Source organism: Microsporum canis, genomic scaffold (genome assembly GCF_000151145.1).
Source record: "Microsporum canis CBS 113480 supercont1.7 genomic scaffold, whole genome shotgun sequence".
NCBI classification, from domain to species: Eukaryota; Fungi; Ascomycota; class Eurotiomycetes; order Onygenales; family Arthrodermataceae; genus Microsporum; species Microsporum canis.
In genome coordinates, this window is record NW_003299163.1 from 217,164 (window position 1) to 234,489 (window position 17,326).

At 46.0% G+C, this 17,326-nt stretch overlaps 4 protein-coding genes across 4 annotated transcripts; 2 read left to right on the plus strand and 2 right to left on the minus strand.

The window, feature by feature from the left end:
* Window positions 1-283: 283 nt before the first annotated feature.
* On the minus strand, window positions 284-2,367 carry MCYG_07244 (Aqr1p; the record flags this gene model as incomplete). The annotated part of the gene is made up of 4 exons (XM_002843415.1): window positions 284-304; window positions 542-1,439; window positions 1,497-2,174; window positions 2,255-2,367. 4 exons carry the CDS (start codon window positions 2,365-2,367, stop codon window positions 284-286), a joined length of 1,710 nt encoding a protein of 569 aa, XP_002843461.1.
* Window positions 2,368-4,185: 1,818 nt separating this feature from the next.
* Window positions 4,186-8,964, plus strand: MCYG_07245 (ATP-dependent DNA helicase; the record flags this gene model as incomplete). The annotated part of the gene is made up of 6 exons (XM_002843416.1): window positions 4,186-4,219; window positions 4,288-4,466; window positions 4,542-6,261; window positions 6,352-7,752; window positions 7,829-8,283; window positions 8,344-8,964. The coding sequence occupies 6 exons, from the start codon at window positions 4,186-4,188 to the stop codon at window positions 8,962-8,964; spliced, it is 4,410 nt and encodes a 1,469-aa protein (XP_002843462.1).
* A 367-nt stretch (window positions 8,965-9,331) lies between these two features.
* MCYG_07246 (solute carrier family 25 member 33, mitochondrial) lies at window positions 9,332-10,589 on the minus strand (the record flags this gene model as incomplete). The annotated part of the gene is made up of 3 exons (XM_002843417.1): window positions 9,332-9,550; window positions 9,607-10,396; window positions 10,474-10,589. 3 exons carry the CDS (start codon window positions 10,587-10,589, stop codon window positions 9,332-9,334), a joined length of 1,125 nt encoding a protein of 374 aa, XP_002843463.1.
* Window positions 10,590-11,118: 529 nt separating this feature from the next.
* On the plus strand, window positions 11,119-16,853 carry MCYG_07247 (proteasome component ECM29; the record flags this gene model as incomplete). The annotated part of the gene is made up of 4 exons (XM_002843418.1): window positions 11,119-15,984; window positions 16,042-16,247; window positions 16,306-16,379; window positions 16,435-16,853. The coding sequence occupies 4 exons, from the start codon at window positions 11,119-11,121 to the stop codon at window positions 16,851-16,853; spliced, it is 5,565 nt and encodes a 1,854-aa protein (XP_002843464.1).
* Window positions 16,854-17,326: the final 473 nt, after the last annotated feature.

Consider the following 17,326-nt stretch of genomic DNA (forward strand, 5'->3'; position numbering starts at 1 on the left):
GTCGTTTTAGTCTCTAAATTTTGTCAAATATTGTACTTAGCTCACGTATTCTGTCCCTGATATATTCAGTAGAGACTTTATCCTTACACTCTTTAAGCTTAGGAATGTAATCAGTAGCGTACTGTGCTGGGAGTAAAGAGAACACAGAATCAGGCTATGAGTTTTGACAGTCTATATTTATCGTTATCGCGTGTATAGTGATACTTCAGTTTCTCCGATTTATTAGCCTGTGCCAATATCGTGTTCTCATCCTTCATAGCCCTTAGGAGGCATATAAATAAATTCAGACACTCAAGAACCTCTTCTATGGAGTTAGTAAGGCGCAGACGGTTATAACACTCCGCCGATACTAAAAAAGCAGTCATTTGAGGAATGTACTAGAATAAAATCCGGTTGTCTCTCATTTTTTAACTGTTCTAGATTTATCACTTTCTCTTCGCTCCCTTTCCTGCCTCCACTTCCCGCAGTATTGCCATTGCACCCATACCAGCGGTGAAAACAGCACAACAACACCGGTCAATATCAGAAAGGAATTCCTTACTCTCACAGCCGCTATCAAAGGTTGAATCACACTCACTCCAGCGGCACCCACAAGGCATCGAACGAGGTTGTTGGTTGCTGTTGCACTGGCTGAGCCGTTAGGGAAGCAGTCAACCAACATGGTGGAATTGATGTTAAAAATGGCGGTTGCCGTAAAAGCAATCATGAATTGCAGTCCCAGTGAGGCTACTAGGTTAGCAGCGAAATACCTCCTCAAGTCATTCAGCTCGAAACTAGGTCCGTAGAGAGCGACACATAGAATGAAAGATGCACTAAAATAGGGCATATAGCGAAGCCGAGCGCGTTCAATAGGGAAGTCTGGTACGTTTTTAATGTTCGCTGTTTCTGGGAAGCCATGCCGCATCTTGTATTCAGATTGGGCTCTCTTGAATGTTCGGTCTAACAGCCATCCGGTAAATATAGAGCCAAGTACACATCCGGCTCCGTTGGGAAGGAAGCAGAGACCAATTTGCCATTGTGTTAGGCTAGGAAATGAGTGCAGTAGAACGGTAGTGGTCGAGGAGGTTGCCATGCTCCAGACTGTATAGATAAGAGAACCCCAGGCAAGGAGGACGAAGATGTCTTTTTGGAAGACATACGTTAATGGGACGAGTGTGCTCTTCAAAGATATGCGCGAAGTCTTGGATACTGGAGTTTCTCTGCTTTTGGTCGTGGGCCATGATTTAGGTGGCCGCAGGTAGTACAACCACGGCTTATGGAATCCATGGAGAGGAATACTGCCGTTTCCTGCTAACTGGCGCTGGGTTTCTGGTAAGAACACCAGTAATAGCAGTAGGACGATAACGCTCTGGACAAAGAGGAGCCAGAAAATGCTTCTAAATCCCCATTTGCTGTTGAGCAGGCCACCAAAAACCGGGCCAATGGCCTGTCCAATCATCCTACCAGTAACTTAGCAAAACATTAATTCCCAGGAGAGCGACTGTGTTCCAGCTTACCGGATTCCAGCGTTAGCTCCTACAAAACCTCCCCTCTCTTCAGGGCAAGCCATATCCCCAATCACACCGACACTGATACTGATAGTTGCCGCAGAACCCAAAGCCTGCACGCCACGAAGTACAAGTAGCATTGGGAAGTTGACCGTAAAAGCCAGAGCGAGATTAGCGGCGGCGTATATGGTGAGGGTGATAACAAAAGTAATCCGGCGACCGGAGATATCTGACATCGGGCCCCATATCGACGGGCTGATACCCTGAACTATCAGGTACACGGTGATCGTCAGAGCTACTAACGAGGCACTAACCCGTAGCTCCGACGATATGGTGTCTATCGCCGGGAAATATATGTTTGAGGAAAGGGGAGAGAATGCCCCGGCTATCGAGACTATGAGAACGAGCTGCCATTTCTGACGGTGAGAAAAGATGTGATATGGTGGCTCGATCAATGTTTTGTTGGAGTTATTCCTAGATACAAGCTCGATATCCTCGTCGGCGTTAAGATTCGTGAGAGTCACGGACGATACGTGAGGACCATTATCTAAGGAACTGCGAGCAGTCGGCGGCGGTAGTGGTGTGGTATCACCTTTGGCATGGGAGAGAGTGATGGAAGATATGTTGCCGTCCTCGGCCTGGCGCTCGAAGACCATCTTGATGTCAACGCTCAGAGCTGCACACACTCTTAACGATCGATTCACTATGGGCAGGAACATAGTTTATAAACTACTGGCGATCAGATCCCCTGTCCTCTATCCTCTGACAAGGGATGAGCCATGTTTGGGATGACGTTGCCCATGCAGACCTGGGTCAAGGAATGGAAATATGGCGGTTCCTCCATCGACGAAACGCTTGCTCCGTGCTTCTCAAGGGACATGATGACCGGAACGATCTAGGTATACTCCGTACTTTTCGTCGGGTGACACTGCTCGATGGCAAGGCGACCTATACACGTACCGGGTACGCATCACAGTACCCCAGTTGCCTCTCTCCTCCAGCGCTTACATTTTCGAAACCTCCACTGCCACCCAAACCTGGCATCGACGGTAAATCAAACACGGGGTCTTGGGCTGCTAGAAAGCCCACGGAACGTTTCTATGCCATAGGCTACGGTGTTGCAGCAGGGTATGGAGTGATCGGTGATGGGCTTTGCATGGAACGAGTCAAGAAGACACGAAGAAGGAAACTTTTCAAGCCAACCAGCCCATATCGACAGTGCATCCATCGGTTCCCACCTACGAGAAAGCCTCGCGCATCTTCAGCCCCGTTCATCCGAGTTTAGAGCTCCATGTTTTCTAGACAGCCCTGGAGTGTTGTTCTCCAAACGTGTGCGGCAGAGAGCGAGCAATTGTAACAGGGTCTGGATGTGCTGCGCGTCCCTGGAAGGGCAGTTCGGGGTCTTTCGGCCGCGGCGTGCAAAGATCACCGTTTGAGATATACCAGATCTCGGCTCGAGCCTTCAAAGATGAGGAATCCGCAGAGGCGCAGGCCGAGAGAGTGCGCCAATAGGCGTGGCGAGGCTTAACCTTCCAGATAGGGAGAAGCTATCGAAGTCAACCAGGTTCGAGGAACCGTACCCTGATCAATACACAGTGAGTATGTGAGGATATCCCATCATGTTGGCCGTGGCGGTAGGGCTACGTACCTCATCCACTAGTGGCCGTAGGGTGGATAGCAAAAGGGGCCATCTATATGGCCGGTATCTGCGACATGCCCCTACTCCGTGCTCTGTAGCGCTCCAGACCTGACGATGAAGATAGTTACGTGGCCATCCAAAAGACGACAGGGCAGAGAGGCAGGAGAACAACTCCTAACGACACGCCAAGAAGATGCCAGGTTTCAATTCTGCAACAGCTGGTCAGGACGGACGATGCCGTTCTTTTCTTTTTCTTATTTCTTATTTGTTTTGTGGGCAATAAGACAAGCTTTGCAAGGATCCTCCCGTTATCCATTCTCCAATATTCCAAGTACTAGCTTGAAGATCGGTCGGTTCCGTAATCATCACAGCTACAAGTGTCGGTCAAGGACGGCGCCAGGATCGACAATCTCCCGAACATTGCAGGACTTACATCTGCCCAAGTCATGGACCTCTGCGCCCTCTCATCGCCATGGCGTGTCCCGCCGTGACACCCTAGACTTTGCAGCAAAATGCCGATATACGTATCCACATCTCTTCGACTCTGTTGCTGCCGCTGATTTCGTCCGGTCTATCTCATGTGCATGGCCGTAATTTCGACGCATCGTCCCAGGAACAAACCGATATGCAAGTCACCAAGCTCGTACACCAACCTTGCCATCCAGGATGATCTACGCAAGGTAAATGGCGTAAAAAGGGGTCACTACCCAACCTAGGCCAACCAAGCCGTTATCTCTCAGAGTCGATTTCGAGTTAACAAAATATTAGTCTCGACTCGATCGAGTCAATACTAAAGGGGTTAAAACTCGACTAATAGTATATATTCTATACCCGCCGTATAATATATGTTTGTGCTCCCTTACTCGATTAGCCAATCATCATTCGCTGCTGCTGTTTTTTAAAGTTTAAGGTTTAGTGCACAATTACGTAACATAAGAGGCTTAAATCAGGTGATCTTATCGATAAGAACGCGACTATCAATCGCGAATCTGCCTAAAGTGTTTTTCCATTTCTAATTCACCCTCGATATAGAGGAAACTGGAGGGATACTCGTTGGAGATGGCATTCGAACATTATAATCTCAGGGTTCCAGGTAAGGCTTATCCATTCATTTGATCAGTCTATCCTACACCTATCACTAATAGAGCTTTGCTTTTATAGGCTGTGTTCCGGACGAGCTTGTATGGCTCTCCAATCCCATCTATGAAGCGTCGGAAACGCCCATGGAGCCCCCTGAGAAACGGAGAAAGATTGATAAGAAAACGCCTTATATTGATCTAAAATATGCAGCGGATACCCTGCCCCAGTATATAGCAATCGGCAAAATCGAGATTTCACTTGTAAGCAAGACATTTATTCAGCTTGCATGCATGTGCTTGATTCCCCGATTAATATATATGTGTTCTGTCCTCTAGGAGTTTGCCAAACCGTCTCCACGTTCATCTGTAGATAGCAGTCATGACATCGACGTACCGGTCGTTGCTTTGCTTAGAAATCCGCATCATTCCAGACCCGGTGTGAATCTGGCCCTCTGGACGAATGCGCATGAAATTATTTTAGAGGACGTTGAAGGCCTGGACTCTGGACCGCAGGATAGCTTTATGGGGGCTCTCTGGACATCCCTTTCGAACTCAACCTCGATTTATTGTCCTCGTGCGAAGCTACCTGTTGTGTGCTCCCAAACACATATCAAGAGAGGCTCAGACCCTCAAGCTCCAACCTACATCCTTGAAACAAGAATTTTATGGATAAACTCAGCAGAGATACGATATATGATACCTGACTTTGCCCTGAAAGTGCTTTGGAAATATTTCAAAGCGCAACTTGGCTTGCCTACAAACTCAACATACCCTCCGCACCCTCATATAGAACCACCTCAGTTAAGCTTAAGTGATTTTTATGACAGTGTTCATGTTCCACAGCCACAGTTACGTATACCTCCGATTGAAGGGCTAGGTTTGATCAAATGCACCTTATTCCCCTTTCAACAAAGAACTGTCAGTTGGCTACTAGCGAGGGAAGGTATGGACATTTTGCCCAATGGAACCCTACGTCACCGGCCACAGGCTCAGGAAATCCCGCTATCCTTCACCAAGGTGGTAGATGCAGACGGCCAGCCGTGCTATGTCAGCCTACTTTTCAGAGTAGTCATCAGGAATCTGTCAGCCTGGAACCATGCGGAGAGACATTTGAAAGGGGGGATTCTTGCAGAGGAGATGGGGTTGGGAAAAACCGTGGAAATGCTTTCGCTGATATGCACCCACAGGCGGCCTGATCGAATCAACGGAAGCTACCCTCCCACTCCGGCAGGGCTGCTGGAATCTCGGGCCACGTTGATAATTACACCTCCGTCAATCCTAAAACAGTGGGAACAAGAGATTGCTATCCATGCACCAGGTCTCCGTGTTAAGCATTATACAGGACTGAGGAAGAGCAAAGTAGACGACAAGGAGTTAACACGCGAGTTAGCTTCCTACGATATAGTCCTGATGACATACATGGTTTTGAACACTGAAATATATTATGCCGAAGACCCCCCCGATCGGCCGTCCCGACACACAAAGAGAGCTCCTATAAGGAAATCCCCATTGATGCAAATATCCTGGTGGCGCGTATGTATTGATGAAGCCCAGATGGTTGAATCACAGTCTAGCAAACCTGCTAGGGTTGCCAGGATTATTCCACGATGCAATGCCTGGGCCATGACCGGCACTCCCTTGCGAAAGGACATTGAAGACATATATGGGCTGTTGTCATTCTTACGCTATGAGCCATTCTGCCTCTCGACAAGCATCTGGAAGAGAGTCTGTACATACCCTCCCATCTTTAAATCAATGATAGGAAAAATCGCTCTCCGACATAACAAAGATACCGTCTCCCATGAACTTCGTTTGCCAAAGCAGAAACGTGTTGTTATCACTATCCCATTTACAGCTGTTGAGGAACAGCATTATGACCAACTGTTTCAACAAATGTGCGAAGACTGTGATCTCGATAGATCTGGTGTTCCCAAATCTTTCGAATGGGATCCTCAGCTATTGCAACCTCAGACGAGGACTGCCATTTCCAAGATGAGGTCGTGGTTATCGAGGCTTCGAAAAGCCTGTCTTCATCCTAAAGTTGGCGCTGCCGCGAGTAAGGCACTTGGAGCCAGCGGGCCGCTTAGATCTGTTGCTGATGTGCTTGCGGTCATGATTGACCAGAATGAAACTCAAATACGAACAGAGGAGCGTATCCTTCTTATTTCCCAGATCCGTAGAGGCCAGATAATGGAAAATGCCTTGAAGCCAATGCAATCCCTAGAAATCTGGAAAGATTCAGCAAAACGCTCTGGCTTAATCGTACAGGGATGTCGAGATCAGCTTCATGAAGAAATTAGAAAGCGATCTGAGAAGGAAAAAGAAGGCCTACCAGGCGCGGAGGACGAGGATCAGGATGAAGATGACAATAGTGAGGCCGATGAATCGGAAAATGAACAACTGAACAGGCTTGGGATGCTCCGGCACCGGCTCCGAACTGCCCTCGAAGTTGAACATATGTGTGAATTCTTCATGGCCAATGCTTATTATCAAATAAAAACTGACCCTGAGCTTACTGAGCCCGAGTCTGATCGCTTTCATGAGTTAGAGAAACATGAAGAAAGTGGATATGAGACCGCAAAAATGATCAGAAGGGAAATGCTTGGAGATACCATCAAAATGGTGAATGGGCAGATCAATCGCCTTAAAGCGAAGGTTGGAAAAGAAGGGGTATTCCATGTACCCAACATGTCCACAAATTTGGAAGCCGTCGGTATAGAAAGCCGACGTCTGCTGGATCAAGTGGAAGACTTCTGCGATGCCATGGAGCCTCATACCGATACATTTAACAAGTGGCTAGACCACATGGCAAAGCTACTCCTGCAAGCTTTGGTTGATGAAGAAGAAGGCACCGAGCTAAAAGGAGATGAATATGAATCATCAACGAAGCATCAGGACGAAATGTATGTGTACATGGAAGGTCTTCGAGTGATGTTTGCGCGCCATTATGCAGCAATTACTGGCCAAGTGAATAACTTGATCACACACGAAGTCGGTGTTGCTCTAGAAAGAGCTAAGCTGGGCGAAGGTCCGGCTCCAGAGCTATATATTTCACTAATCAATAAATGTGAGGAGCTTAAATTGCCTCGCGGACAGCTTTCTTTGCGAGGCCTTGTGAATGAGCTTCGCAACCTTGTTGTGTCTCTGGAACGACAAGAGATTCATGGAAGTTCAAGAGCTCGCGCAGAGCATTCGATCGTTCATGATATACTCCGTGAAGTCAGCAAGATGTTCTCAGTTCAGTCGAAAGCAATACCACCCCTAGAAAAGCAAATGGATCTCTTCAGGAGCGTTATGAATAAGAGACTCGAATACTACCGCCAACTTCAACAGATATCCGATACAGTCGCACCCTATGATGAAGAGAAACGTGGTAATCCGCTAAATCAAGAAGACTTTGACGCAAAACTACAAAATGAACAACAACTTGATTCCAAGTTATCTTCACTGAAGGCTAAACACCGCTATCTCATCCACCTTCGTGACGAATCTGGTGCTGATGAAACAGCTAGAATCTGCGTTATCTGTGATTCCGTCTTTGAGATTGGTTTGTTTTCTAGCCCCCTTTGCGGATCTCGCAGATTCCTGCTCGTAATGTGTCTTTCTCTAATGCAAGAGTATAGGGGTTTTAACTATCTGTGGCCATAAATTCTGCAAAGATTGCATACGGCATTGGTGGCGTCAAAGTCAAAGCTGTCCAATATGCAAGAGTCGCCTAAAACGCAGTGACTTCCACGAGATTACATACAAACCGCAAGAAATTGTCGCCCATGAGGAGAATGCGCCCAGTACTGAACCAGGCAATGCACATAAGAATCCAATATATTCTGACATAAGTTCAAAGGTATTAGGAGAAATCCAGAATATCGACATCCCTGTGTCTTATGGAACGAAGATTGATACCCTCTCCCGGCACTTGTTATGGTTGCGACAGCATGATCCCGGCGCAAAATCCATTGTTTTCTCCCAGGACAAGGAGTTTTTGGGAATACTAAGTCAGGCATTCTACAGGTTCAAAATTGGTTATTCCAGTATTGATACTCCATTTGGTATCGAGAGGTTTAAGGAAGATCACACAGTACGTGGCCCCCATTTATCAGACTACCGTTGTGCATTCCAAGTCCTAACACGTAAATAGAAAGAATGCTTTCTCCTGCATGCGAAAGCCCACGCATCCGGCCTCAATCTAGTGAATGCAACCCATGTCTTTCTTTGCGAGCCATTGATCAACACCGCTATTGAACTTCAGGCCATAGCTCGAGTCCATCGCATCGGTCAACACCAAGATACAACTGTATGGATGTATCTTGTTGCTAACACTGTGGAGGAATCTATATACCAAATCTCTGTGGCTCGCCGTCTAGAACATATTGCACAGAGACGTGAGGAGAGCTTGAAAAAACAGGAGAAACACTATCCTACATCATCCAGCCATATTTCGGAAAGCTACCAGGATCCAAATGAGAGTGGCACACTGATTAATTTAAAACATCTAGATGAGAATATCCTTGAGTCTGCAAATTCCCATGAACTGGAAGATATTACCCCGGGAAACCTACTCTCTGGACCCGGCGCAGAGGGTGAGAAAGTGAGAGACTCGGATGTCTGGCAGTGTTTATTCAGTAACCAGAAGAGGAACGGTACCATCTCTAATGATGTCGCAGACGCTGAGACAATTGAAGGTATCCAGAATAATGTTGGCCGTGCTCTAAGGGCTAATGCTGCCGAAACCCGGCGACTGAACCATGCATTACCTTGAAAGTAAGTGGCTCACCTATAACTATCTTAACGTGTATTATTTAGTCAAAAACGGATATGGGCTTTATAAACTAAGTCTTGGTTTTTCATGAGGCCATCCCAAGAGCTTATAACATATAACTAGATGAAGTCTCATGTATTTAGATAGGCTGGATAACTGGTTATCTATATACAGTGACCAAAGGGATTTCAAAAAAGGCCTAATTCTCCTATTAATTTTACATCTCTATTTTATCATACACCTCTAGCTACTCACACACCCCTTATTCTATTATATATAGTTAGTTGCTCATAATAATACAGTTAGTAATAAATCCAGCAATCGAGAACGCCCGATTTCACTTGCCCATAAACAAAACGCTCATAATTTACTCTTCAGAAAGTAGTTTGAAACCCTCAAGAACTGCCTCATATACACCTAGCGTAATTCCTGCTGAAGGGATTGATCGAAGGAGATGTGGCGTCAATCCACCGTATAGAGCTCGGAAACCTTCTTCTCTACAGAGAAGTCGGAAACACTGGACAACTCCTGTGTATTTTACGTGCCCGTTGGCCATGGGAGCCTGTCGTAATCTTGTTCGGATCACCTGTCAAAGATGTCAGTCCGGCAATGCTAGCTTGCTTTGTAAATATGCCTACTTACCTCATGCGGATATGCAATAATCGAGGAAAGGAACTTTGAAAGTGCGGCGGCGCCACCCATGCCCAGCAAACCCGAAACCCGATCTCCAAGTGTTTTGTTTTCAGAAACGCGGCCACCAGACACGGTTGTAAGCGCATCTTGATTAGATTTCATCCGCGCTATGAGCATCTTTAACTGTTCATAAAGTGCAAGGTGAAACGTTGTTTCCAAACTTCCCAAGTAACTCGCCGAGAGGCCTCGATACAGCCCTCTGGGGCCTTCCTGCCGCAAGACCTGTCTTGCACAGTCGAAACTATTTTTATATCGTCTTGGGGCGGCCTGGGGATTGCTGGCTGACTGTGATCTGTCAAGTTGAAGCCGGGTCTTTATCACCCATATTGGGCTAGTCAGGGTTCCGGTAGTTATTCCTGCAGTAACAGCGGAAATTATATGACAGCCCACTGCATTTTCACTGTTAGGCCCAAAGATATGCGATTCCCCTATTATGCGTTTGACGTTCCCGTAAGTGTAATATTTTATAGCACTGGCTGGCACAACACCGGTCAGGTTTGGCCCAAGCCCTCGGAATAGTCCGCGCCACCCCTCAATGTGGTATATCGAAAAGAGTATCTGGAAGGTTTCGCGAATATGGCTCAACATGGGGCGAGATGCCCGAAATATCTGCGGCTGCGGTGGCTGTGAACCGGCTGCTTGGGATCCCGACAATACTGGGCGATAAAAGTCAGACTGTAACCGGGTTCTCAAAACGTCAAGTGGAGATGTGAGGACTGCAGTAATGGCACCACCAGTACTAGATCAAAGTAATAGCGATGAGTAACTTGAGAAGTGTATAATGTACACTGTCAGGTACTAGGGAAGTATTCTTACGCGCCAGCGACCAAATGCGAAAGGGATTTGACCAAGTCATTGTCTGATTTTGGTTGTAATTGCGTATTTGATATAATGGTAGGCTGCAACAACGATCCTTGGGAAGAATGCGCCATCTTCTCGTAGCTAGGATTTTGCATGTTGAAATACTGCGAGAAAGGCGGTCGTCGGAGGGTTAAGATGAGTGTCAAGAGTAACTAGTCCGTAAATACTACAGACATCTTATCTAGAATGGAGGCATGTAGATAAATAGCAGGAATGTATCGAAGAAGGCATCGAGTTTGCTGTCAACCACGAGCTGGACAAATCTCTTATCCTCGAGTTGATAAAAAAAAAATATATCAGGAACAGAGTTTGATTATCACTTATGTAATATATTGATAAACGCGCTTATTAAACGCCAATCACTTTCGTGGAAATAAGCGCAACGCATCACATGACGCCATGTTCTTGATGACTAAGCTTTACGCCAATATTTTCGAACTTCGAACTTGCAAAATACGCGCCAGCTTCTCGTTGCCTGAGAGGAAGACAAGGAGTTGGTGATGTCTGCCTGGATAGCCCGAATATTCTAATGGATGTATAAATGCTCAAGTAGAAGAGAGGAGCCTGCAATATCTGATTCTTGGCCATCACTCGGTAACCATGGTTGAAAGCACAGAAGAGAGGGAGCTTTCACTAGTCTCCAAGCTGGAACTACGTATTGCTCTTGCAGACTCAGATCCAAAGCTCCAGTCTCTTCTTCATACATATCTTGCACCGCTTTTGTTGAAACTTGCATCTGAGCATGCCTCTGTCCGGACCAAGGTCGTGGCTCTATGCCAGCATATCAATACCAGAGTCCAGTCTCAATCAATTGCCCTTCCCGCCGAGGCCTTGTTAAAGCAGTTCAAAGAAACCAATACTTCTCTTATCAGACATTTTGATTTGATTTATATCCGTCATGCACTCAACCAGATGGGCTCGGCCAGCCTAGATCTTTTGCCTTCTTTGCTCCATGGGATATCCCACTTTGATGGCTCCGAAGCTCAAACTTCCATTCTGTTCAACATGGTACTGAAGCTACTTCCCCTTATCAAACTCCCTCCTAGGGGAAGCGAAGAAGATATAAATATTGGGAATAAAATGAAGCTGCTTCCAGAAGACAGCACATTTCTCGCGCGGTGGTTCGGCAAGCTGCTTCTCCTTACATCCACTACTAGGGCTTGTCCAGGGCTATCTATGGAGGAAGTTAGATTTTTATGTCGAGGATCATCGAACGGTGAAACGTGGGACCCAAAAGCTCCTGGAGGGCTGAACCTTATAGACACGAAGGTGGCGGCCTTGAGATTTTTGAACAGTGGTGCTTTCAACGACTCTAATCGATTTATTCCAGCGTTGATTGCGACTGCTGATCCAAACACGCGAATTTCCAACGTCGGAGATGATATGCTTAAACGTTTCCGCCCGGATTTGGAATCTGGCGAGGTAGTTGAGCAGCTGTTTTCTCTTTATCTAGGGTCAACGGAGACTGGCGGCGCTCTGCCTGCTCGCCCTGCGTTGAAAATAAAGATTATCCACTTTTTGAGTAAATCGGTACAAGCGACTTCCAAGAACCAACATACTATTCAGGTCCTTAATGATGCTCTCACCTGTGATAATGTAGGTGGAGCCAGCGGGCTCGAGGTATCTAAAATGCTCCAGCAAATCTTCCATTTTGTTACCTGGCTGACGAGGATGGGGGCACCTTCTGACTTGAGTGTGGTTGCACCCAGCATAATCAAAGCCTTAAGAGAAATGGTCGAGCGTCAAGGCTGGCCAGTGACCAGACAACCCTTAAAACCATCTGAGCTTAGTTCCAGGAGCCTCGCTTATGAGTCTATAGGACTACTTGCTCCAAAGATTGACGCCTCCCTTTCAGGTGGAAAGGAAAACCCAATTGATACCAACTTGTTGGAGTGGATGTTTACGTCCCTGGGATCAGATACTTCTGGGCCACAAATTCTCGTCAGCATTGAGGAAGCACTTGGAGGAATTCTCAACTCCATAACCAAACACTTGGACAAGAACTCAACAGACCAGATCCGCCCCATTCTAGTTAGATTTGCAACTTCCAAACCTGGGGAGCGAGATACAGTATCGGGACTTAATATCGTTAGAAGCACTCGTTTTGCTGCTGTTCGATTTTCCAACCGCTGCATGCCTTATAGCGATATCCAAGGTAGATGCATTGACCTCCTAGCCATTGCCGAGGGGCAAGATGGCGGACTGGAAATAGCAGAAGAGGGAAGAAAAGGGCTGGATCCTTATTGGTATCGAATGCTGAATCCTTGTGATAATATTACCGCCCCAGTGACTGAGAATAAACGCTACATCTTTCCGCGATTCAAGGAGCTTACACACTATCTATTTAGCGAAGATTTGGATGAAGAAGATTCTCTCCGACAAAAGCTTCGCTCAATTATCACCTCTGAGAAGTACACCACTGTTTATGCAACTGCAATCGCATACCTCCGAAATCTACTACTTTGTGAAGCCTTAGTAAATACCGATACGATCCAAGATATTGAACATAATTGGGAGCAGAGACTCGACCATATTCTTTCAAACAACGAAAATGCCCGAGCTTCCGTGAGAGACTACATTACTGAATGTGATGACGTTCTTCCATTACTTTTAAATGCTTGTCTTAAAGGGTTACTTTTTAGCTCTGGTCCATCAATCGGCCGGTCGGCCACCCACTTTATTGAAATTGCCTCTCTCACTTCAAACAAGCTCCTTAGCCCTTTAATAAAGTGCAGTCAACCCCTAATTGACACTTTACTAAAAATATCCCCCCCTGAGCAAGATACCGCTGCCCAAGCCTTTGGTATCCTGATAAGTCACCCTAGTTCTCCTCAAAATCAAAGAGACCACGCATGGGAAATTCTATCCTCCCATGCTTCTAAATGGCAAGAGGCTGTCGGTACAGTGACATATACGGCACGCGGGGCGGTGTTAGGCCAGGCATTTATGCTATCGCGTGTATACATTCGTGGTGAGCAGATTCAAGAATTGCATCTAAAAGTGCAACAGTGCCTAAGTACAACACTTGATATTTTGAAGGACTCTCGTGACTCCACCCTTAGGAAAGCTGCTTACGATGCTATTGGCCAGCTTAGCCTTTCATCAGCCATTCCTGTAGATAGCATACAGGATGATCAATGGAAATTAATCGTCGAAGCTATCTCCGCTGATGCTAAAAAGCATAGCGAGCAAGCTATAGCCGCACTAGGACGTTTATCTCTGGTTATCTCTAAAGAGGACACAGGATCTACCAAGCTAGAACAATTGTTAGGCATACTTTATGCACTCCATGAAGTCAAAGCGGTAGAAGTCCAGTTTGCGGTCGGTGAGGCCTTGAGCATAATAGCAGCTGGATGGCAGTCAACATCATTAATTTCATCCTTGGATGTGGATGTTGAGAAGCCTAAGTCTGGCATTCCCTCACGTGTTCTCTCTAAAATCCTGGATAAGATCATGGACGACTGTAAAGCACCCAAACCATCCTTAAAGAGAGCGTCAGTCATATGGCTTCTTTGCCTCATTCAATATTGTGGCCAGGATGAAGAGGTTCAGACTCGTCTCTGGAAGTGTCAGCAAACATTCATTTGGCTACTTTCCGACAAGGATGAAACAGTTCAAGAATCTTCTTCGAGAGGTTTATCACTGGTCTACGAGCTAGGTAGTCGGAGTCTCAAAGATGACTTGGTCCGTGATCTCGTGCGATCGTTTACGGCTGATAGCTCCAATATGGGAGGTGGAAAGATTTCTGAAGAAACGGAGCTGTTTGAACCTGGGGCCTTACCAACCGGCGATGGCTCAATTACAACCTACAAAGATATCGTAGGTCTGGCATCTGAAGTAGGAGACCCAAGTCTCGTGTACCGCTTCATGTCACTGGCTTCAAATAGCGCTATATGGTCAAGCCGTGCCGCCTTCGGCCGTTTTGGTCTTAGCAACGTTCTTTCTGATTCTAGTGAGAACGGATATCTTTCCCAAAATCCAAAGTTATACCCCAAGTTGTATCGGTATAAGTTCGATCCCAACCCCAATGTACAAAGATCTATGAATGATATATGGAATGCCCTCGTGAAAGACTCAAATGCAATCATCGACTCTCATTTTGATGCAATTATGGATGATCTTCTTCGCAGCATTGTTGACGGGAAACAATGGCGGGTCAGACAAGCTTCTTGTGCCGGTATCGCCTCCCTGCTTCAGGGTCGCCCAGTCGAGAAATACGACAAGTATCTAAACGAAATCCTTACAAAATCGTTTAAGGTTCTTGACGATATCAAGTCGAGCGTACGGCAAGCGGCACTATCATTATGTCAAACTCTTAGTGACATTGTTTTGCGTGCCCTAGACACTGGCGATTCTTCATCGAAACGGGCAAAACTTATGCTGCAGCATATTGTCCCATTCCTCCTTGGACATGAAGGCTTGGAATCAAGCGTGGAAGAAATCCAAAAGTACTCCATTATTACAATCACGAAAATAGTAAAGAAAGCGTCAGGGCCGTTGCTTAGACCGTTTGCGGCCCTTATTTTAGAAAGACTTCTCACCTCACTCACCTCAGTGGAGCCCCAAGCCGTCAACTATGTTCATCTAAATGCCGATAAATACGGATTAACTGGCCAAGCTATTGATAAGATGAGATTGACTGCTATCAGAAGTTCACCGATGATGGAATCTATCGAGTTACATCTTCTCGACTCACTCGACGATGCGAGTATGGAAGAAGTGGTACCCGCTTTGGAGAGTTCGTTACGATCTGCCATTGGCCTACCGTCAAAAGTAGGTTGCAGTCGGGTGCTAGTTATCCTCAGTTCTAAAAATCTATTGTTTCGCCCCTACGCAGCTCGATTCATCCGAATATTGCGAAAATTGGTCTTAGACCGGAATGAGACGGTTAGCGCATCATATAGTTCTGCTATTGGCTATCTCACTCGCCTGGCGAGCAATGAAGATGTAGTGGATACTATTCAGTTTGCCAAATCGCTCTATTTTGAATCGGAAGATGCAGCCCATCGCATCGTTGCCGGGGAAATTATGAATGGGATGTCAAAGCTTGCAAACGATAGGGTGCAAGCGGTAGCAGCGGCCTTCTTGCCTTTTATATTCTTAGGAATGCACGATACCACCGATGAGGTCAAGAAGTTCTTCAGTAAAACCTGGAATGATAATGTGAGCGGGCCGCGGGTTATTTCACTATACCTAAATGAAATTCTCGAAATTGTTTCAGGCCAGTTGAATTCACCCAAATGGCCCATTAAACATGCGTCTGCTCTTACCATAGCAAAGGCTGTCGTTTTGGTGGACAAAAACATGGACATTCCCACAGCCACATCTCTCTGGCCACATCTTGAGAAGGCTTTAGAAGGTAAGACATGGGATGGTAAAGACAAGGTTCTGGAAGCTTTTGTTACATTTTCTATACATTCCAAGGCATTCTTGGAAGAACGGAATGATGTCAAGGAACGCATGAAGGTCAGTGGATTTCTCGGATGATACTGTGAAGGATACTGTGGGCTAAAGTTATTCTAGGCTATTGTAATCCGGGAAGCAAAACGGAAGAATATCGACTATAGGCCCCATGGGCTGAGGGAACTCGGACGTTTTTCCAGGAACCAAGAGGATCTTGACATGACGAAAGAAACGCTAGTAGTGGTATCTCCGATTTTTGAAGAAATGGTAGATGAAATCAAAAGTGATAGGATGGAGATTGATTCAAAAGATAGCCGGGTTCCAAAGTAAGTGCCCCTGGTGTTCTAATTACTGTATTAACTAACAATAATTGTCATAATGTAGTATTGAAGATAAGACCTTTACTGCAGGAATAGAGTGCCTCTATAATGCCGCAAATCCTTCTATCCCGTCAGCAGGTACGTCATTACTCTAGGCTTGTCACAGTCAGTTTCTTACATTTTTCTCAACCAGTAGAGCTGTGTGACTACCTTGGTCGTATGTCAAGTATAATTAAACCGGTGATCGAACATGCTGGAAGGTCTGTATACTCTACACTGTTTGACTGTGTGAAGGACTTTTTCAACAGGGTCAACGAGCATCTCCTAAGCGGTAAAGAGGAGAATCACACACCAGAACCTTCTTCTCTAGACAAGGGGCTTGCTTCAACGTTGATTAAGGAACACGAATTTCTGTTCCAAGAGATTGACTTACCGATCGAAAGCGTGAGAAGTAAATTTGCCCATGCAATTTTGTCGTACACCAAGGTCTTGAAGAAGAATTCCACACCACTTGGTAGCTCCCAGCGGCGTCAAATCGAACATTGGAGAGACACTGAGCGGTCCGAGGCTGTTAAAACGATCTGGCATGAAGTCTCGGAGCAATTAGGATAGGCATCGCCTCTCCGAGAGGCTTGGATCAGTATTGCCTATTTACTAAAACCACCTTACCAGTAGTCAGTTAACTATATGGCGAGCAAAAGACAGTCACCCTATATTTACCTTCCAATACATCATGCTACCCCCAACCAGATAAGGTATCAAAGTATCTAAATGACGAATCAGATGCAGCCACAGCCATCTTTATGCACCTAAACGCTGCATGTAGTAGTGTGCTCCGGAGTAAACATCGACGTCAGTAAGTGCGAGATGGATGTGTCTCGGAGTTGACATGACACGAAACACAACCAAAATCTTTCTCTAGAATCGCTCAGCTACACGGAGAATTCTACTGACAGTTTCATAAATGATAATGATGTTATACAATAATAAGAGTCGATCTCGTTTTTATGTTGATGAACTTCCTGTAGATCACGGGACTAAAAATGTCCGTTTTTGGTGTCTGAAAGGAAAACAACAACAACCTC